Below are 23854 nucleotides of genomic sequence, written 5' to 3'. Positions count from 1 at the left end.
CTATTGGCTTTACACCTTCAGGGGTTTGGACTACAGGTCCAAAAACTTTTCTTTTAGCCAGTGAATCGAATTCAGATTGGATCGCATCTTTTCATTTTGGCCAATCATTTCGACGTCAACATTCATCAACCGACTTAGGCTCATGATCCTCATCCTCCACCATAATATCAAGTGCTGCATAATATACAAAAATATTATCAATAATTTTTTCTTTTCGATTCCAATTTTTTTCTGAAGTGACAAAATTTATTGAATTTTCTATAATTTCATTCTCTTCAAGAATTGGTTCTTTAGGAGCAACCTCTTCAGGAGGTTGAATTTTATCACTAATCGTTGATTCATTTACTCCTCTTTTCTTTCATGGATTTTTATTTTTGGAACCAAGAGATCTCCCACACTTCAGGCATGTTTTAAACTCATTAGCACTTGTAATTTGTCCTTCAGAGACATTCATGTTAATCAGAGCATTTTCAGTAGGAATACGTGATTTAGTAACTCTTCTAGAGTCATTAAACGCATCCTGTAATTGATTTGTAATTTTTTGTAAATGTATAATCCTTTGAACTTCTAGTTCACATTCTTTAGTACGAGAATCAAGAAAATCCAATGATATTTTTCAAATAATTTTCTTTTTCGGTTGATTTTTATTTCCCCCTAATGTTGGAAAATGTGATTCATCAAAATGACAATCTACAAATCTCGCAGTGAATAAATCACCTGTCAACGGTTCCATATACTTAATAATTGAAGGTGATTCATAACCGACATATATCTCCAAACTTCTTTGGGGGCCCAATTTATGACGTTGGGGCGGTGCAATTGAAACATAAACTGCACAACCAAATATTCATAAATGAGAAATATTGGCGTCATAACCAAAAGTTAATTGTAGGGGAAAATAAGTATGATAACTTGTCGGCCTAATTCTCACAAGTGTTGCTGCATGTAATATAGCATGTCCCAAGCAGATGAAGGAAGTTTAGACCTCATCAACAATGGTCTAGCAATTAATTGCAGCTGTTTAATAAATGATTCGGCTAGACCATTTTGTGTGTAAACATAAACTACAGGATGTTCAACAGTTATTTGAATGGACATACCATAATCATCAAAAGCATGTGACGAATATTCACCAGCATTATCTAGTTGAATTTTCTTTATTGAATAATCTAGAAATTGTGCTAGCAATTTAATTATTTGAGCAAGCAATCTCGCAAACGCCAGATTGCGAGTAGATAATAAACATACATATGACCATCTAGTTGATGCATCAATTAGCACCATAAAATATCGAAATGGTCCACATGGTGGATTTAAGGCCCACATATATCACCATGAATTCTTTCTAAAAATGTAGGGGATTCAATCCCAACTTTAACTGTTGATGGTCTAATAATTAATTTTCCTTGAGAACAAGCAACGCAAGAGAATTTATTTGCTTTTAATATCTTTTGATTTTTCAATGAATGACCATGTGAATTCTCGATTATTCGTCTATTATTATAGATCCAGGAGAGAAAATGCCGGTTTTCATCTCTAAACTTTGGGTTATAGACACATTTCGTCCTTCAACATTTGAGCATGACACATTTGATGTCTGAATTAATAATTTTTGACCAATGTCATTCTCAAATGACAATTTAGCCAATTTTTAACGGAACTGGTCACGTGAAAATCACATGACCGTTAAGTAAACTTAAATGTCCTTGTCTGAAAAACAAAATCAGGTGAAAATGCAGTTGTCTTCACTTTCCCTTGTCCGAAACCAAATCTGAACTTTTTCTTTCTCTTCTAACCCTTTTTCTTTCACTTCGGCAACTTCCTCTGCAAATTTTCAAGACTAAGATTTGTCTGCAAATTTCTCCGAGAGTACACCCCCTCTTCCAAATCAAATTCTATCAACAAATCAAGAAGAAACTGACATAAGGCAACACCTAGCATTGTGGCTGCATTTCCCTACAATGAGATCGAGAAGTCTTGAGTCGTCATCATCATCAACATCAAACAGCAACACCCGGCTTTGTGGCTGTGGATTGCGGCCAAAAATGGTAACATCATGGTGGGATGATGATCCTGGGAGACGGTTCTATGGTTGTTCGAGATGGCCTGTAAGAAAATTTTTATTTTTGTTACTCTTGCAACTCATATTAAATTGTGCTTTGCTGATGTTTCTAAATAGGATTATATTTGTAGAGACCTGACAGATGTAAATATTTTGAATGACATGATGAACCAATTTGTACAAGAGGAGGAAGAAACAATTGCAAAAAACCGTAGAAGGGAAAAAATATTGATTGGCATATCATACTATTGGCTATGCCGCTGATTATGTCTATTATTATAAAAAAGACTGGACATGCAATGGAGCGAAAGTTAGTGTTAAGCTTGGAGTGAGTTATTGAATTGGAGCTGCTAAATCTAGTTCATTTTGGTTTTTGTACTGTTTTTGATTGGATTAGCAGCAGTAGAACTAGCATTGGCTGGTTCTCGCAAATGGTGGCATGTATTGACTCATCTAGCAAGAATGTAGGATTTAGGTCTTGAAGAACCAGTGTATCCTATGTATCTCTCTTGTTTATATGGAATGTTGAGGTTCTATGTATCTCTTTTGTTTAGTTTATGTAGTCTTAGTAATTTGATTGTCCTTTTACTTGTTTAGACTGCGAATAATTTGTCAATAAGACTAGTTTGAAGATAGAGAAATGTATCAATAAGCATTATCTGGACAGGACTAATTTTTGCAAATGATGATTTCCATTAATAAAGTACCAAAAACATACTGTTTTCATACCTTTTTTTTTAATCATGTTTTTTTTGTCCTATTCTTGGGGACCATCCTTTTCCGCTCATTGCAATTAGCTTCATGTGGTTCTTGCCTTTGTAAAAAAGGTTATTACTGTCTAATGATTCTTCTAGCCTGAAAGGCTTTTAACATTATTTTACTTGTCAAGAAAATTTAGATGTCAGCATAACTAAGAGACATCTTTTAGTAATAAAAATTTAGAGACACATATACTCATAGTCAGATTAAAGCAGATAACGTAATGCATTTGGTAGCAACCTTAGTGTCTAATTAATGGAACCTCTGTGCTGAAATTTCCTTTGTTGAGGTACATCATAAAAGTCAATTTTTTGGGTCAGTTTACCAGTGGCAAGAAAGCAGGTGCAGCAACTGGAACAAACATCATAAGATTTTCATTCATTTGACCACCAAATTTTCATTACAAAAACAAACCACAAGGCAGAAGAAAATACAATCAGCCCATCTCAGCATTTCAATTGTGTTCCTATTGTTTCACTTTGGGGACCATAAACAAAAAGGTGACCACCACCAATATAAGATGTCAGCATAAAAAAAGGACAATTCCTACTGTCAACTTCAGTCCATAATCTACATCAAAATAAAAGATCCATGCAAGGCATCTACTATGAACATTTATAGTAGTTTGTTTTTCCCCTTCATTCTTGAAGAACCAGCAACTCGTTTGGTAGCAGCAGCAGCAACAACTTCCATGTAGATAGATTTGGCCTTGACAGGCATTTGCACATTCTCTTTCTCTTTTCTTGAATGTAGTGATTGGCTGTATTTCACTTGAGATCTTTTTAGACCGAAAACTTCATATAAATTAGGAGAAGCTGGGGGCAGAACTTGTAACAGCAACATCTTCCAAATGATTAGTCTCCTACATCATCCAAATAAATAATTAGAAGATACTATGATAAACTTTGTTGCTGTGGTGAACATGTACCACACTCACAGTTGAATTTGCAAACTTTGTTGCATCATGCATTGACCCATCTTGAACTCTACTTTTTGCATATGGTCTTTTCTGCAAAAGAAAGGAAAACAGCCCGCAGTGACTTAATTTTTATAAACTATTGAATAGAAGGTGAGAAAATGAAACAGTTGTAATAAAAGGCTTACTGGTATTTTGATAGACTTATTATTTGGATTCTTTTCAAATATTTGGGGAGTACATGTAACCAGAATCTCAGTGCAATTAGCTTCATTGCAGTCTCCACTGTTAACTTTATCAGATCTTGCATTATTTACAGCTTCATTGCTCTGTATACCAGATCCTGAGGCATTGTTTTCAGCCTTTTTGAAGCTTACAAGATCTCATATTGTGACCTTTTTGCAAACAGTATTTGCATCTTATTACCTGCCCCACTCTACTCATTTTCTTGGCCTTTTTTTCCTTTGCTTGCTGTTCCTCATCAGTAGTCCTTCTCCTTTGTTTTTTGGTCTTCCAGCTGCTTAACCATATAAAGGGGATTTTGGACCATCAACATCAGTCTTCTCCCAATTTCCTTCCCCATTCATTGGACAAATAGCTCCTTCATAGCATTTTAGGTATGTCTCAACTGTATACCAGTTGGATACATATAACATGGGATGTTTTTTAGCTAACCAAAGTGCAGCAATTACATGGGGCCTGTCAGCTCCCATCTCCTACATGAACAAGTGTGCTCTTTAATGTTCACAACATAATGATCACCATATGAGTTGGAAACTTCATACAAGTCATCATTCGACTTGAAAGGAAAACACTGTGTTGCCTTATCCATTCTTTTTTGTACTCTCTCAATGATTCTAGGACAATACATATAGTCTTTCCATTTCTGTCTAGCAATGTCTCTATTCTGCTATATTCTTTGCATCATATACAGCCTTAGTAATTCCATCATTTCAATGATTGGCTTCTCTCTAGCATCCAAAATTTTACTGTTGAAACACTCACAAATATTATTCAATAGGACATCACACTTCGAATAGGTGCTAAAGTGAGCTCTACTCCATTGAGATGGTGGTTTATCATCAAACCACTTGGCAACATCCAAGTCGATTGCTGCCATATCTTCCATTTTCCTAACAAATTCTACTGGTGTAGTTGCCTTTGCAGCAGCCCACAATGCTCTCCTTAGAGCTTTACCTTTGAACCCAGAAGTAGAAAAGTTGTTGTGTAAGTGCTTTACACAGAACCTATGAGCTGCATTTGGAAAAACATTACCACAAGCCTGAATTAGTCCCTTTTGCTTGTCACTCATGATAGTCCATTCATAATCTCTCTCAATTTTCAAATCCTCTTTAAGTAACTTGAAGAACCATGTCTAGGATTCCTTGTTTTCACCCTCAACTGCAGCATATGCAACTGAAAAAATTTTATTATTAGCATATAGTCCAATAGCAATCAATAGAATCCCCTACTGTTCCTTTCAAAAATTTGCCATCTATTCCAATCAAGGGCCTACACCCACCTAAAAAGCCTTGTTTCACTCCATGAAAACACATGTAAAGTCTTTGGAACCTTTGCTGCCCTTTTGGAGTGCCATCTGCAGTCTTTAATATGATAGAGCTACCAGGATTAGATTTCTGAATTTCATGCATGTAGGCTCCTAAATTGCTGTATTGGTCACTTTCACTACCATGAATAATGTCCAAAGCCTTTTTTCTAGCCCTATATGTTTGTTTTTTTTTTGTGAAGGAGCATTTGTTATCCTTCATCACTGTTTTTCTAAAATGCTCCACATCTATCTTAGGATTGGATCTAAACTCCTCACAGTACTTTCTACCAACCCATCCAGAATTTACAAGTGAATTTTCATAGGTAAAGCCATATTTGTGAATATCCTCAAATGTCCTAATATGCACACTTCCTTCTCCACCCAATTTTCTAGCATAGATTTGTCAATTATAGCCTTCACTTCTGCATTTTGCCCTCAATCTAACCAAATCTTGCTTCACAAAGTTACAAGACTTACCCTGTCTCATACTGTAGTTTATAATAGCTAACTTGTACTCTTTGATGGTACTAAAAAACATCTTTAATTTCGATTTTGGATTATCCATGTGCTTGGGATTGAACACAACACATCTATTACTACCATTTTCATCATCAGACCCATGCACACTCTCAAAATATGATTCAGAATCAAGGGCTACATCATCATCTTCAAATTAGCTTCAACCTGTCCTTGTTTTGCCGAATTAGTTTGCAATTTCTTATAGTATTCTACACCCAACCATTCAGCATTTTTATCTATGTTATCATTGAAATCAACATCATCTTCTTCACTTTGATTATAATCAGAATCTACTGTTGAGAAGAAAGATTCACTGGATGAATCAGCTTCATTGTTATCATTCCCTCCTCTTTCATGGTCATGATTTGCAGTTATATCTTTACCATTACCAGGACCTTCTTCATTCTCATCAACCTCATAGGGATCATAGCCAAGTTGTTGAACCAAAATTTCATGGAATGAGAATTCAAGGTACAAGATAATTTCCCTAATTGAACCAGCAGTCCTCTGAATATATCCATGCAATTCTCTACTATTGTCTATCCTTTTAAAGCTATTGTTCTCCCAAGCATAGTACACTTTGTGACCAAAGACACCAGCAGCCTCAATCAATCTATCCACTTCAAAAATACTCAAACCTATATTCTCAATGTAATCAAGGACACATACATCTCCACCCTGATAATGTGGTTGAGGAGTGTAAAAAATCAACCCTCCACAGTAACATCTTAGTGTAATCAGTGAACTACCTTGTTCTGATAATTAAAAAAAATGTATATATCAAATACTGAATAAGTAACCAAACCATAACTTTCATATTTTAACAGAATCGGATAACCAAACCATTACTTTCATATTTTAACAGAATCGGATAAACTCATACCTTTTATTATAACTTAACCATCCAAAAGGGACCACAAGTTTATTATTCAAACATATATGTTCTAACCATTTAAAAATTAATCTTTTCAAACAATGTGGACCAAACATTAACAAGATTACATCCACAAAACAGACATGAAGGGCCCATATGTATCATATTCAAAAAAAAAATGTCAAACTTTGTAGCTGGACCCAACGAAGTCAATAAAACATCACAAACAGACATGAATGACCACATCTACATACAATGCCAAAAAAAGGTCAAACTTTTCATTATTAACACTTTAATTAACAAATTACTTAACCCTGGATAGCTTACCATAATTTGGGGATGCACGATTGTTCGACTCTTTCTTTCGCACTGACATATTTCTCCACTTTCTTACTTAATCACAGCAGGTCAGCTTCTTCGATCTTCTAAAATTTCACGGAATACGATTTTGAAGGGCAAGGGAAAGGGAAAAGGGTAAGAAGAGAAAGAGAAAGTTCAGATTTGGTTTCGGACAAGGGAAAGTGAAGACAACTGCATTTTCACCTGATTTTATTTTTCAGACAAGGACATTTAAGTTTACTTAACAATCATGTGATTTTCACGTCACCAGTTCCGTTAAAAATTGGCTAAATTGCTGTTTGAGGATGACATTGGTCAAAAATTATTAATTCAGACATCAAATGTGTCATGCCCAAAAGTTGAGGGGTGATATATGTCCATAACCTAAAGTTTGGGGATGAAAACCAGTATTTTTCCGATCCAGGATATCCAAGACAATCATGCCAAATCATAAAATCATTAGGATGAATAGACTTCTGGTCTATTAGATGATGAATTTCAACTGCACTAATTTGTGCATAATATAAGGCAGAAGAAAAGGAAGGTAATTTTTCTATTACACATTTTTGCCCAGAAATGATATTGGTGATTAATAAAAATTCTCCATTTATCTCAATCATTGTTTCGATATGATATCCATTTTCGCGGATATCTTTAAAACTCAATAAATTTCTCCAAGACTTGGGAGAGAGTAGTGCATTATTTACGACAATTTTATCCCTTCAGGGAGAAATAAAGTGGCTCTTCTGGAGCTTTCAATCATTTTTGCACTATCACTGATGGTATTAACATTTGTCTCTCCCAGTTTTAAATAAGAAAAATATTTTTTATTTTTCAATATGGTGTGCGTAGTAGCACTATCAATGAGACAAATGTCATCATCACCATTATTTAATCGTAAATATTTGGCATCCATTTTTTCTTCAGGAAGAAAATTTCAAACAAAAATAAATATTAATAAAGATGTGAAAATAAATATTGAATAGAAAGAAAATTACATAAAAGTATACCTGGCAATTATGCCCAAAACCCAACAACCCACCCACTAATTTCAGAGGTTGGGTTAGGTAATTTGGGTGTTGGGTCAATTTTGGGTTGGGTAATAAAAACCCAAATATATTTTGGGCGGATTGGATATTTGTGTTGGATACCCATTACCCAACTTCCACTTTCATTTGACAGAGATGTAAAACTTGTTCTTATATTATTGTCTTCTCTAGTTTGTGCAAATTATAAATATTACTATCCAGATTTCTGATTAGCATCAAATTTGGCTTTCAAGCGGATTAAAGTTTTTCTTGAATAAGAGAAGAATAATTTAAGTCTTGGCATTCTTCGTTAAACTTTTACTAGAATTATATTTCATGTTATACTATGAATTAGGTGACACCCATAATAAGGATCATAGGAATGGTGAACTAATCGTGAAGGATATATGGTGTAATATGGAGTATAACACAAAAATGTTGAACGGAGGATCAAATGCCAAATTCTACTCATGATATATTCAAAATAAATTTCAGATGCAAATTCGGAAGTTATCTTTTAGGATGCAACATGATTCATTTTGTGTTTATTTCTAATTTCTCCATTTTACAACGGCTCAGATGTGTTATCATGCATGATTCTTTTGTGTTTATTTTTTGGGTCAAAATTTCAGTTTATAACTTTCTTTAAAGTGTGATTGGATCCAAGTAGTTTAAACGGTTAGTATGTGTGTGTATTTGTGAAAGTATATTAGTGTGTATTTTAGCGTGTTTGTATTTGTAAAAATAACGTATTTCAAAAAAACTTAAAAAGTGAGTGTGTGTTTGTATCTGTGAGTGTTTTAGTGTGTGAAAATATATCTATTTATGTGTGTGAAAATATATCTATTTATGTGAAAATGTATTTATGTGTGTGAATTTTTTTTTTTGTATGTGAAAATATATTTGAGAGAGTTTATATATCGAAATCTATTATTTAATATATTGGGTCATATTTGGGTCATGGGTTTGAGATAACGCAATATGACCTAACCCAAAATTAACCCAACCTAATATTGGGCGGATTGGATGTAATCCATTTAAATGAAAATCCAACATCAACCCGCCCAAAATCCGCCTAACCCGCCCAATTGCCAGGTATACATAAAAGATATAAAACATCATAAAATATGTAAACAATCATAGGGTATTTGTTGACATCTTCAGGATGTTCAAAGAAATCAATTACATCGAGATGCGTCATATCGCATCATCACCATCATCGTAATCATTCTTTTTATCAATGAAATTTGTCTCAACACCTTTGTCTTTCTTTTTCAATGATGCTTGATAGAGGTCAACAAGATGATCAGCCGTACAACAGGTACGGGACCAATGACCTTCCATACCACATCAGTAGTAGTTTTCTTTATAAACTTTCTTTTTTTCATTTTTCTGATTGTAGTTATTACCCCTCTTTTGAGGAATATTTTATTATTTGCTACGGTTATAATTTTCACGGGGTACAAATCTATTACGATCACGTTCACGGCCACGGCCTCCTCCATGGCCACTTCTACGACCACATCCACGATCTCGACCAAAATTTTGAAATTGAGTGGCATTCGCTTCAGGGAATGGACTTGCACCAGTTGGTAGGGACTCATGATTTTTTAGCAATAATTCATTATTTTGTTCAGCCACGAGAAGACATGTAATAAGTTCAGAATATTTTTTAAATCCCTTCTCTCGATATTGCTGCTGCAAGAGCATGTTAGAGACATGAAAAGTAGAAAATATTTTTTCTAACATATCTTCATCGGTGACTTTTTTACCACATAATGATAATTGAGAAGTAATTCTGAACATGACTGAATTATATTCATTGACGGATTTGAAATCTTGTAACCGTAAGTGAAGCCAATCATATCGGGCTTTTGGAAGAATAATCAATTTCAGGTGGTCGAATCTTTCTTTCAAATCTCGCCAAAGGACAGGAGGATCTTTGACAGTAAGATACTCTATTTTCAATCCTTCATCTAAATGATGACGGAAGAAAATCATAGCTTTGGCACAGTCTTGGTTTGAAGATTCATTCTTTTCAACAATAGTATTACCAAGACCCATTGCCTTAAGATGAATTTCAACATCCAATACCCATGATAAATAATTTTTTTTAGAAATATCAAGAGGTGCGAATTCTTGTTTTGTAAGATTAGTCATAAAAAATTAAAATAAGTTTTTGAGTTAGAAATTTACCTCAGAAGTTACTTGAAGAAATACGGGCAGAATTTCGGCAAAATCTTGTGATTCACTTTTGTTCAAGATAGGGGCTCCGTTTTCACCTTTTGCTCAAAAGTAGAGACTCCTGCTGATAATGTGTTGTAAAATTAATAAAATAACAAAATGTAGGATAAAATAAAATAGAGAGAAGTAGACAAAGGTAGTAAACTCTTCTTTTTTATTCACCAAAAAACGATTAAAAACTCACCTCTATTTATAGATACACTAAATATAATGAAGCTAAAAGATTAAGCTAGAGGGGTTACAAAATTAATTGTATAGGGAGATTCAACCGTCATCCATACTCTTTTATCTTTGGACGGATTCAATAGACATTTTAATGGACATTCATTACCATTTAATTGTTTCATAACAGTAGTCAAATTTTAACAAAGAATCAAGTATTTAAATATCAACATATCACAAAGTCATTATCCTTTGTAATTTTACAATTGAAATTCATAAAAACAATTAACAAAAGTTATTTGAATACAATCTAATATGATGAGACAAATACAACTAAAATAGTCAAATTTTCACTTTTGAGATAAATACAATCACTAAGTCATTATGGTATTTTTTTGAGAAAAAATGTTATTGTGTTAAGTGCAATTAGGAATTTAGTATAAATGTATTAGTAAATTTAATATAACTAATTAATAATTTTTATTAGTAGACATGTATAATTATTAGTATAATTAATAATATTAATTATATTACATATACTCATATTTGCCCTCTCGTGTCTTGAAGATGGGGTTTACCACTTCTTAGTTCGTCTTTTGATACATTTTCAAGTTAATTGGTACACTTTTCTTGATTCTTGATTCTTAATTCTTGCTGTCAATGACTGACTTTTTATTGATGTGAAGGATAATTCTTTTCGTTGTGTAGACTATTATTAGCAACTAAAAGTAAATACATATTTTTTTTCTTTACATACGTGTACCAGAATGTACTTAGTACTATACATGTATATATAGACAGATCCAGGCATTGGCAACCGTACCCCAATTGCACGACAAGATTTGGTCGATTTGAGCTTGGTCAGATTTGAGCCATTCAATTTAGAATTTCAAAATTTTCTTGTGATTTTTAAATCAAATGATCTAGATCTGACTAATACATATTTTTTTTCTTTACATATGTGTACCAGAATGTACTTAGTACTAGACATGTATATATAGACAGATCCAGGTATTGGCAACCGTACCCCAATTGCACGACAAGATTTGGTCGATTTGAGCCATTCAATTTAGAATTTCAAAATTTTCTTGTGATTTTTAAATCAAATGATCTAGATCTGACTAAAGTTAGCTCAACGAGATTTGAGACATTCAATCCAAACTTTCAAAAATAACATTTCAATTTTTTTTTGATTTTTAAATTGAATGGTCTAGATCTGACTAAACTCAACTTAGACAAATCTGGCCGTGCACTGGACCCTGCGATTGTCGTTGGAGCTTCTTATCCATATATAGAGCCCATAAACGTATAAAATATGACCACGTGTCTATATATATATATATATATGTAGGTATGTGTGTATGTATATTTTGTGTAAAAAAAATAAAGTTAATACATATATTTGTTTTTCACATATATGTAGCATATATATGGTTTACAATCAATTACACCTAGCAACAATCTTATCTGCTCTAATTTTAAGGCACTATATGTTTTGAGAGAATAGAAGGGAAAGGAAAAGAAATGGAGCGATAAGGTTTTTGATGCTCAGGTTGGTCTTTAAGGAGGGAAAGAAAAGGACAAGGAGGAATAGGGTTTCATTATTTTTTGCCAGCTTACTTTACATTTTACTATTCATTTTCTGTTTTTACTTTTGTTAAAAAATCTATTTTAAGATGTTTTCTAGTCACCATTTCATCACACATAATCACATAGACTAATTTTCAATTAGGCACTACATTTATATTTTTCTTAAATACTCACCCAAAAGATAAAGTTTAATGTTCAATATAGATATGAAATTCTTAACATGTTCCTTGATATTTAGTTTTTCACTCCTGATAGCTGAGGGGTGATTGCCTGTTATGTTTAAACCCCTTTTGACGTTTCTCATAATATCATTTAGCACTGTGAAGTTTCTAAATCTCACTTATATCCCTTGGATTGATATGTTTTGTAATATTTTAGGCCCTTTGGGAGGAAATCAAGAGAGGTAAAATTTTAATTCTAATATTACTCTTATGTTATCCTATTTATGAAGCTTACAACAATAATAAAAATAAAGTAAGGCTGAAAAGTAAAGATGAAAAATGAACTGATATAAATGCAACAACGAGTAAGTTTGTAGAAATACAATAACTATTACCTAGCATAATAGATGCTGTTTTCACAAAAAAAAAGAAAGAAAAAGCATAGGTAATCTCTAGATATTTGATCATGAGATCATTTTTTGATTAATCTTTCCAATATTGTCTTTATTATTTTTCTAGAAGTAGGGTTTACATGCAAATACGTATGAAAAGATTATTTTAATTTTGAGTACAACTTGAAGTACATTATCTATTAGAATATATTTCTTAAAAAATTTGCTTGACTCCACAAATTTTTTTTAAGTGTTAATTACTTACGAAATTCCTTCTAAGTGGTTCTCTTTGAAGCTTTGCTATCATACCACTACTTAGATATAGAGATATATGGAATATGGACCAATATTAGACAACTATTTGATTATTTTTTGTCTGTATTTTTTGGTTTAAAATTCTCTTTTTTGTTTTGCCTTTTATGGTTAAATAGCTATTAAGAGTATAAGAGTAATGACGTCAATTCTTGGACTTTGATGGAGATATCTAATCTTGTTAAGCTGACAAGGAAGGTAGGTGGGATTTTAGAAATTTCAGAGATGTTGAGTGATATTATGAGAAACTTGGGAGAGGGTGGGTTTCTGAAGTTATTCCAATGTTTAAAATTTTCTGTAATGATTTTAGCTATTTGGTCCTCGAAAACGGTTCTTATTGTGTATATCTAACAGTTAACATGCACATCTAAAATTCAAATATATATATATATATATATTTACCATGAAAATTTTGTTTAGAAAGTCCATGTGAATTACTACACTAGGACTTGAGAATTCAAAGGTGAAATGTTGAGATAACAAAATCTAAAGGAAGGAAGAATTTTTTTTTTTCAAATTTTTAGGATGGATAAATAGTAAGCTTAATAGGAGGAGGATTTTAACAATTTGAACAACTATGATTTATTTGTTTATGAGTTTATAATGTTAAGTATGTGAGATCAGCTTATTATTAATGACATTAGTAATCAAATATTCAATTTTTGGATATGGGATGAAACTACAAATCTTTTAAAAAAGAGTAGTAGAATTATAGTGAAAAGTAAGTATGAAGAGCTTTAGTGTAATTAATTCTTCAAATTTTTAAATCAAGCAGTCCAAAGTAGGAAAATAATTGAATGCCAATTCTCGACACATGGATACAAATTGTGAAACTGCTCATAAACCAGATTAGATAAGTTTGGAAATTTGTTATCCTACAATAAATGCCATGAATGGTAGATAATTAAGACTCCAAGATTGTGACTTAATTTCTTGCCATATGAAGCAATTTTATAATAGGAAAGAAAGAATTAATGGGCACAGAAACATTTCTATAAAAGCCCCTTGTGCCTCACGTAATGCACACCATTCTTTCTCAAATATTGCCATAGTGATTCAGCATAGTGAGCCATGGCGAAAAAGTTGACAAGGGGTAGGCAAAAGGTTCCTGTAGCGAAAATGGAAATGATGAACAACCTACCGGTTACCTTCTCGAAACGTCGCAATGGCCTTTTCAAAAAGGCCAGTGAACTTTGCACACTTACTGAAGCAGAAATTGCTTTGGCGGTGCTCTCTCGAGGACAGAAGGCTTACTCCTTTGGCAATTTATCTTTTGAATCTGTCGTTCATAAGTACCTTGGAAGAAACCCTGCACCCAGCATGCATGGTACCATTAATCGCTGTGTTGTTGCCAATTATCATGAAGATATTAGCGAGCACAACAAGAACTCACAGCCATTGAAAAACACTTGAAAGCTGAGAGAAGACGCGGTGAAATCTTTGATCGGAGGATAAAAGAGGGCCAACATAAGTATTGGTGGCAGGTTCCAATTAGGGAGCTGAATTTAGTGCAACTTCAAAAGTTGCAGGAGGCACTGGAAGACATGAAGAAGAAGATTGAGAATGAATTGCATAAGCGCCAAATTGAGGCAACAAATATATGTCAATACTTGACCAAAAGGAGTAATTCGGCATCTGGCCCTAATGAATTTTCCCCATTTGGTGCTATAGCAGTTGACCATCTTGCAACAACTATTTTAAATGCTAGGGCACCTGTAACTGGTGGTTCCAACATCTCTCAAGGAAACAAACCTAGCTGCTTTTACAAGTTTTTGTAACGATATAGGATGGTGGTCTCAGCTCTCTAGTTATTCTGTGTGTCTTTATCTTTAGGTCCTTTCAATTTAAATGTTTGTTTGTACGAGGCTCTTCTGTTTAGGTTCCCTAATCATGTGTTAATAGAAAAAAGTTTGGATTGGAATTTTCTTTTATTGTATGTTCTGTGGGAACATTTATAATAAGGTTGAATTTAGAGACCATCAGTGAAGTCATAGTTTTATTGACTGAATTTCTTTTCCCTTTGTTCATGTAATTTTGATACACAAGTATTTAATTGAAGTATGAATTCATATGACAAAATATTTTGATTTCCATGCACGTGAATAAGAAAAATAAGAAAATTTTGCAAAGATTTTTAGGATCCCAAAACTCAGATGCATTTTTCATAAATAATTCATTTGGGTTTGCATTTGGATATTGCTCAAGTCACTCTTACTTTTCGTCTTTAGCTAGTCTCTTTGATGATGTAGTTTGTAAATATCAGAGGCATCAGAATATGTACACTAGGTATGCTAAATCAACTAAGCGAATGTTAGCAACCAAGGGTTTTTCAGAAAAGAAACTTGTTCCTAGATATGCCTCTATGTTTTAGGTTAATATGTGGGATTAGGTTAAATACAAAAGATGGATGAACAATTCAAGAAATGAGATAAATCCTTTATGCGATTTTTCCTGTGTGACAAATTGTCTCTGAAATCTTTCTTCTTCTTCTTATTGTTTTTTTTTTTTTTGGTAAGTGGGAGGACTTGAACCCAACACCTCTTATTTACAATCCCACCCACATTATATATCACCCAACCCAACCCTTCCCCCTTGAAATCTTTTGTTAGGCCATGTTTTGCTTGTGTTTAAGAGGCTATTCAATAAACATTTGGTGTATATAACTAAAAGGATTGTATATATTAGATGTTGTAACACAAAGTACAATCTTATTCTGTAAATCCTATTCAGAATATGGCTTTTGCAACTACAGTCTTATATTTCTAAAAATTCCTTGATTCAACGGAAATTTAAGGACTATTTGCTCCTCCTGAGTTTTTTGAGTGAACAAATTATGAACTTGAAAGGGAGTATTGGTAGGTAAATGATTATTAGTAGCATAATTGATAAAAGTTCTTGTGGTTGGAATTGGGTTACCTTCATCTGATTCACTAGCTTAGTTTTGTTCTCTTGATGTAACCAATGAATGCATAACTAATTTGTATTCTGGATCTTTTCTAATTGTTAAATTGTTACCTTTACTCTATTTTTGCTCTCTTGAATATAAATAAGATCTTGAATAGATTAGAACAAATATTAAATTGGAAAGAATCGTAACTAATTCCATAGTATGTAGCAGAAACATTAAGCACTACAGCAAGATGCACATTTCTCCCAACATCACACCGTTAAAATTAACTACTAATTAGAAACTCCTAAAACTACATTCATTAATTAGACCCAATTCTTCTTCCAAAACTCAATCAAAATCAAATTAAACGAACGGCATGGACATGTTCCCATGCCTATAAAAAAATAAAATGCACAATGGATTCACAACCAAAAGCCTCCTCATAGAGAGTAACCACTATTAACTAAAGAAAGTTTTTGAAATTATGGTTTAGGTTGAGAATAACTGGGGAATAGTTGATTATGTGAGTAATTGGGTCAATAATTAAGTGAATTACTAGATTTACCTTGTATAAATTGGCTATGTAATGTGTTCCTTATTGGCCAAAATTCGACTGGAAAGGTCACTAGGGACCAAAAATGAATACTTTATTAAAATTGCCCATTTTCATTTTCAAGAACTAAATTTCACGTCATTAACATATCAAGGACAATTGGTGCAATTTTACTTTATTTTTTCTAATATACCTCCTAGACTAACATATCGAGAAAATCCTACAATACCCAAAAGTTTTATAAAAATTACTCAGCATAAATACATAAAAACACCCTAGCACTACCACCGTCCTCTATGACCGCTCATCCCCTAAACCGGCTATCTCTAACCCCTTTTTTTTTTTTTTCAATCCAGTGGATATTTGGGTCCGTAGACTGGTTACCGTACGACCCAACTAATCCCACTGCGTGGCCGGGAGAGGCTGCCCAACATCACCGACCAGGTAAACCCGGGGTCTCGATCCCTGGACGTGGCTCTCCCCCAATTGGGACTACAACCACGGAACCGAACCCCGAAGGGCTATCTTTAACCCCTTCTTGTTCTCTTTATGCCTTCTCTTCCCTATTCTCCTTCCCCTTCTTCCTATTTTGATACCTCATATAATGATTTGGATCAGATTCGGTCTAGATTTATTTCGTCATCTCTCTCTCTTCTTGTTTTCTCATCCTGCAACCACTTGCCTCTCCATTCTTCCTCCTCTCTAATCCTCCTTTCTTCTCTCGAGAAAGGATAACAAATAGGAAAAATGTAGTGATAGGGTGATCTAGACCATAGATACCAGAAAAGAGGGAGAGAGAGAAAAGAAAGGGAGAGAACGGAGGAGAGAGATGGCAGTGTTATGGGGAGAAGAGGGAAAGGGAAGAGGGTGGTGGGAGATGCGATGTCAAGAAAGGAGAAAGAAAAAGGGAGGCGGTATAAGTGAAAGAGAGGGCAAGGATAGGTATAGCGGCAGTTGTTGGTGGGGTAGGTAGTAGTGGCACATGGAAAGTGGCTGAATTTTACAACTATCTTCTAGGCATTTATTTTACAACCCTCTTCCAAACACTTAAAAAAATTCCAAAGTTATCATGAAAATTTTACAGTAAATTACAGTAAAATTTTAGACAAATATCCAAAAAATTCACTTACCAAATAGAGTCAAAATTTTACTTAAAAGTAATTGAAGTATAAATATGGAAAATTAAGGTGGTGATTGCATGTAGCAGTATTATCTCAAATTTTCTGTACTGAATACAATCTGATGATCAATAATCTATTTGTTTATCAAATGGTAGAGATTAAAAATAAGGTATGGTACCCAAAAGGTATTGTAAAATCTCCGGTAAATTAGAATCATAAACACTCTCCCTCTATATCTAAATTCTGCTAATTTTCTCTAACTTTTCCTTCCCTAGCAAATAGAAAATTTCTTTTGTAGAAGACAGTTCAATTGGTTTTCTTACCTCCTAGTCCTGTTTTCTAGGGTTTTTTTTTTGTATTTTAATAAAGTCTCTCCTAGGATTTTTGAGCGAGAGTTTTTTCTCTCCTAAGGATCCCTGATGAAAGGTTCTCATGTCTTGGAAATTCTTGGTGAGAATTATATCCCCTCCTTGGGATACCTTGTGAAAGTTTTAATTTGTAATTTTTCTATTTCTTTTATTAGATCTAATTTTTTCGAATTTGGTTGTCAAATTTGATATTTTCTAAATTTACCTTGTTAGATTTCATCTTGATCTATGGGCTCGAATAAGTTCATTAGCAGATCTGGGAGGCCGCAATCAGTGCGTTTGGAGGCATGCATAGATAATTTGCAGCAACAAGTATTTTATCTTTTGATATTTTCAGAATTTCACAGTATAATATTTCTATCGATTTTTCATATTATAGTATCTAAGATCTTTTCTTTAGATCTATTTGTATCTATGTGTGGTTGATGAAATTTTTGCCATTAGTGCAGATTTAATGAAATGCCGATATTTTTATAAAAAAATTATAATTTAGTATTTAAATGATAATTTATACATATATAATATAATGATAAGTAACAGCAAGAAACATCCCACACAACCCAATTCTAATCTAATTTCTAACACACCCGTAACCCATCACTCATCTCCTGACCCTCCTTTTCTATGCGCCCTACTGGCACGATCTCTACTATCTCCATTAATTTCAAGATTTCAATATTTCACTCTCGATGAGCCAAAGTCATCCTTAGTCCTAAACCTCTGTTGATTGCAATGGAAATCACTATTTCATTTGTGAAATTTTGAATTTTGAGAAGTTCTTTTTTTTTTTTTTTTGAAATTTAGTTCAACGAAAAGAGTAAAATACTACTTTCCAAATTCATATTGAGACAAAATTGAATTCAAAAGAACGCGAAAAAGGTCAAAATATTTTAGAGACAAATTGCCGAAATTACTAATTTCTTATACTTGAATTACCGAATTCGATTTCAATGCTTACCTCCAGTAAAAACACTAAACCATGGGTCGAAAATAATAGTAGTGAGTTTGAAAATTGGCGCCATGTTACAAATAAAATGACCAGTGATCATAAATATTATTATTGTGAATTAGATTCTTGCATATGCAATGCTGTAATAGGCAAAGAATCATTAACATGAAAAGAAAATCCTTCAGTTTTTTGCTCAAGGGTAAGAAACCATCACTTTAATTTCTCACATATTCCTATACTCAATTGCCAATACATCAATAAATCATGGCTGCAAAGTTTGACAAAAAGCCCACATGCTAAAAGTTCAAAATGAGACCAACCCAGAGCTAACTCTGTCAAAGCGTCGTCTGTGAAAAGGCTAATGAACCCAAAGTAGAGCAAATGTCATTTTGGGTTTTGTTTTCTCCTAAAGGATGGGTTTACTCTTCTGGACATACTGTTGGGAAGTGACTTGCACCTATCAAACAAGGAAAGTTAGAAGAGTATTCTCCTATATTGGTACAGAAAATTAGAGACTTATGCAAGAGCCTTGGTTTGTGAGCTATTTGAGCCATCGGGTCATTAAGGTGTTTGCATTATTTTGGGCTATTCATGTGTTTTATTCTATTAAGTATTTTAAGCCTATGAACGCTTACTATTCTAATACTTTGTACTCTTCTTATTCATAATAAAATTTTGATCCTCTATACATGGAGATGGGTATTTTTACCAAATCACACAAATCTGGTGTTTATCTCTTTGATTTATTTCTATTTTGTTATTGTCTTTGTGGGATGTCAAGGGCCATTGTATCCTTTTCTTTTGTGAAATTTTTAGGACCATCCCTTACAAACTTGTATAAGTTCTAAGAGTCCTTTTCTCCTCTTTTATAAATATTCTAGGAGTGGCCATTACAAACTGGTATTAGAAACTCTTAAGGATTTTGCGGTGTCAACTTTTAAATGCTACAGCTTAAGTTGGAGCCCATTTAGTTTAATATGGAGTTGCCATGAGCGAAGAAAATGCCAAAGAAGATGAATGATGAGGATTTTGGCGAGTTGGATAAGAAAGTGAAAATAGTTTTTCGTAATAAATCTCTTTAATTTAATGGGATTTTATGAGAAGTCACCACTAAGACTTCGGCTAAAGTCATGTAGAATAAGATCAGAACTTTGTATATGAAAAGGATGGTAGAGAATCAATTTTATTTGAAGAAAAGTCTCTGTAGTTTGGATGATTGAATGTATATATCTATACTTACATCTTGATAGATTTAATTCCATTTTTGTAGAATTGGAGTGATAGATGTGAACATTAATGATATGGACCAGGCACAAAACTTTAACAATAGCAAATTTAAATCTAAATCTAAATCTAGACACAAAAATAAATAGTACAATTATTGTCACAAAAAGTGGTACATTATGTTTGAATGTTTTAAATTGAAAATAAAAAAAAAGTGTAATAGAGAAATCGAGTAAGGAAGACGTTCAAGCCATTGAACGCAGTGTTTTGCAGTAGTCGTGAGAGATGAAAATATTTTATTTGTGATTGATGACAAAATGAGAACTAAAAATGAGTGGGTTTTAGATTCTAGTTATTCTTATCACATGTCCAATGTAATATTCTTTTTCACTTATTAATCAATCATTTTTTGTCGTGATTTTAGCCCAAAGATTATTTGTCCAGCCACAGAGTGGGGGCACATGTGTGTATGTGTGTGTGGGTGTTTGTAATACCTTTTGGTTGCTATGAAAATATACATGTGTCTATATGTGTGTGTGCATGAGCGAATTTGTATGTGATGACTCTGTGTGTGTTTGTAATACCTTACAGTTACCAAGAAAATAACGTGTACGTACTATATTATATGTTTTTGTGTGTGTGTGGTGACTGCGTATGTATTTTCATATATGTTTCTATGTATGTGTCTATCACAATTAGTAGAAGATTATCCCAAAGTTTACCATTTTACTAATTGGATTTCAAAATGTTTGGTTCAATTTTTATACAAACTAAGGATAAGTTTGATAAAACTGAAGTTTGAAATTTAAAATCTGAATTCATTAAGCTACTGAATCGTTAATCATTAAATCTACACTCCAATTAATGTGGTATATATCCTACTATTTTCTAATTAATGTGAGTATATGTCACATTAAAGGGATAATTTCAGAAACCTCCCTTGAGGTTTCTAACAGTTTTACTGCCCTCCCTTTTGGTTTCTGAAATTCCACAAACCTTCCTTGTTAGATTATTAGGTCTCATTTCTTACATCATTGGTGCCAAAAAGACTTAAATACCCTCACAAGTTTGCTAATATTTCGTGATTATCTGGAAAAATTTAGTAAAGTTAGTTATAAACACAATTAATGTAATTAATGAAAAATTAGAGTCAAACCATTTAATGTGGTATATATCCTACTATTTTCTAATTAAACTTACAATGATTTGTACCCACTACAATGGAGACGCAGAAAAGTCTTTCGATGAAGCCCGCTAGATTGCTGGTGTTTCCTCTCACAATCTCTTCCTCTTTAACCTTTCTCGCCGTCTTTTCCATTTGGGTTCTCAAAGCTACCCCTCCATTTCAACGCCAACAGTCCCTTCCTCTTCATCTCCCCTTCAACCAAACTCCTCTGCAGAGTTCCGGTCCCTTCCTACCAGTTCCTGTGGTCTCGAAAACTCTAGATCCTCATGTTTACCAGGGAGATCTTTCAGCAAAAAGCATCAATTTCTTCCCGACAGGTGGAAACGTGGACATTTCGGCTTCAGACGATGCAAGTGATCCGAGTACAGCAACAATAGCAGCTAATGAAATCCAAATACAAGTAGGTACTACTAGTTTCAATGGCATCCATAGATCCAATACTACTAGTACTACTACAGCCCCGGATACAAAATTCTCAGCACTTGTTCCCAACAAGAATATTGTGCCTAGAAAACCAGGAAATACATCTGGGAGTCCCCTGCATTCGACATCAGCATTGCCCAGTCAAGACTTAAGGGCCAAATAATACAACAACAACAGCAGCGGGTATGTTCCTGATAATCAAGAGGAAAAACTGTTGAGCAGGATAAATCCAATGCAGGAAAACAACAAGATGAGTAGAAGTAGTGGGAGTGAGCTAACATGTGATGTTACCAACGGATGTGGGTATTTGACCAAAGTTATCCCTTGTATCGAAATAATACTTGTCCCTTCATTGACGAAGGCTTTAATTGTGAGGCTAATGGAAGGTTGGATAGAGATTACATGAAATGGAGGTGGCAGCCTCAAGCTTGCAACATTCCCAGGTACAGGCAAAAGACTAGCCTTCATTTTGTGGGATGAAAAAAAAATTTGTTCTTTCCATGGAATTTCAGAATTTGTTCTTTCCACATAAAGGCCAGCCTTCATTGAGATAATTTCAGAATTTCAAAATTACAAAATTCACCTCATGTGATAAAAGTTTGTTCCTGTGTGAATTCCAGAATTCACCTCTACTGCTTGAACTGGCCATTTGTGCATGTGTTTGTTGCTGCTGCAGTTCATCCAACACCAAGCACTACAGTTGCATCCAATACCAAGCACTTCAGTTGTTTGTTAATTTGTTTGTTGCTGTTTGTTGCATCTCTTGCTGCTGCATTTTACTCATAAATAGCCTTCTGAACTGGCCGTTGCATATGGACATTAGAACTAACTGCTAGAAAGAGCCGCTGCCTTCCATTTTGTTCACTACTGCGTTCAGACCTTAATGAATGCATTGGTCTCACTTACACCCCCTCAAGTTTCATTCTTCTTAAATTCCCTGCCTTTTCTTCACATGAGATTAGCTTATTAATGCAAGATAATAAGGGCAATTGTGGTATACACTTATTTCTCTCTCCAGCTAGTGATTTTTTATTGTTTGTATTTTTAAATTCACTACAAGAAATTTGGTCATCAGTGACAACTGATTATTATCACAGAAAATGTAAAAGTCGTCACTAACGTGTTTTACTGACAACATTTTAGTTGTCACAAAGTCGTCAGTGAATCTCTGTCGGTAAAGGTACACAGTCACAACATTAAATGTCGTCAGTAAATGTTATTCATTAGTGACAATATGTTTTGTCAATAATAAATACATATATAGTGACGACATTTCACCTTATCAATGATGCTCGTAGTAGTGTCGTCAGTAAAATCCTTTTCATAGTTGCCGTTGGTATTGATTGGTTACTCACAACTCTTTAGAGTCGTCACTAAAAATGGCTCTTTACTGACAACATTTATCATCACTATATACCTTTTTGTTATACACCCTATTTAGTGACAACTTTTTGTTGTTAGTGGAGAAATCTGATTAGTAACAATATATTGTCACTATGAAACCTGATACAAACGATTGTCCTAAAAGCAACCAATCCAACAATACATCAAATTAGAACCATATAAGGCCTGCTAATTAATATCTAAAAGCATCCATTATACTAAAAAGGAATCCAACAATTCATCAAATCAAAAGAACCATAAAAGGCCTGCTAATTAATAGCTAAAAGCATCCATTATGCTACAAAGGACCAAAAAATAATGTTTAAATTCAATGTCATCCTACAAATACTACAATAGAAGTGGTACTGTGTAACCCAAATTGTTCATGCAAAGTCAATCAAGTTTACAAAAAGCATCCGAGCCTCAAAAGTCATAAAAACATCCAAAACACTTCACGAGCCAAAAAAGAAGCTTTATCTTCATCCTTCTTGAGTCCACTTAGTAGCTGTGAATTTTGCAAAAAATCTGACATAGTAGCATTTGTCTGCATAAAGTAGTATAACAATAGTAAGTAACAAGCATTTTGAAAAGGAAAAAAATCTTAGATTTACTTATCACAAACTCAAATAATGAGTAGGAAATTATTAAGGAAAAGAATAAAGAAGGTGAAGAATTGTCATAACAAGAACAATATCCCAAATGAACTCAAAAGTTAGCTATTAAAGTATTAGTAATGTCAATAACTTATTTATATTCTATTTGTTCTACTGAAGACAAAGGATTGTTACTTATAAAAATTAGCCATGGACAACATAAAACAATGATTCGCTGCAAATTGCTGTGCTACAAT

The 23854-nt window shown here is 33.5% G+C and overlaps 1 protein-coding gene across 1 annotated transcript; it reads left to right on the top strand.

Annotated features, from left to right (window-relative positions):
* Positions 1–13978: 13978 nt before the first annotated feature.
* Positions 13979–14685, top strand: LOC113693905 (agamous-like MADS-box protein AGL61). Its single transcript, XM_027212681.1, has 2 exons — positions 13979–14234; positions 14303–14685. Exons 1-2 carry the CDS (start codon positions 13979–13981, stop codon positions 14683–14685), a joined length of 639 nt encoding a protein of 212 aa, XP_027068482.1.
* The last annotated feature ends 9169 nt before the right edge of the window (positions 14686–23854 follow it).

This window comes from Coffea arabica, chromosome 1e, assembly GCF_036785885.1.
Source record: "Coffea arabica cultivar ET-39 chromosome 1e, Coffea Arabica ET-39 HiFi, whole genome shotgun sequence".
Classification (NCBI taxonomy): Eukaryota; Viridiplantae; Streptophyta; class Magnoliopsida; order Gentianales; family Rubiaceae; genus Coffea; species Coffea arabica.
The sequence above is the reverse complement of the archived record's forward strand: the minus strand, read 5'-3'. Positions and strand labels throughout refer to the sequence as shown.

Excerpts from the sequence above, each read along its gene's own strand:
- LOC113693905 (XM_027212681.1), top strand. The coding sequence starts at position 13,979 with ATGGCGAAAAAGTTGACAAGGGGTAGGCAAAAGGTTCCTGTAGCGAAA. Across the intron at positions 14,235-14,302 it reads CCCTGCACCCAGCATGCATG|CCATTGAAAAACACTTGAAA; the intron begins GTACCATTAATC and ends AAGAACTCACAG.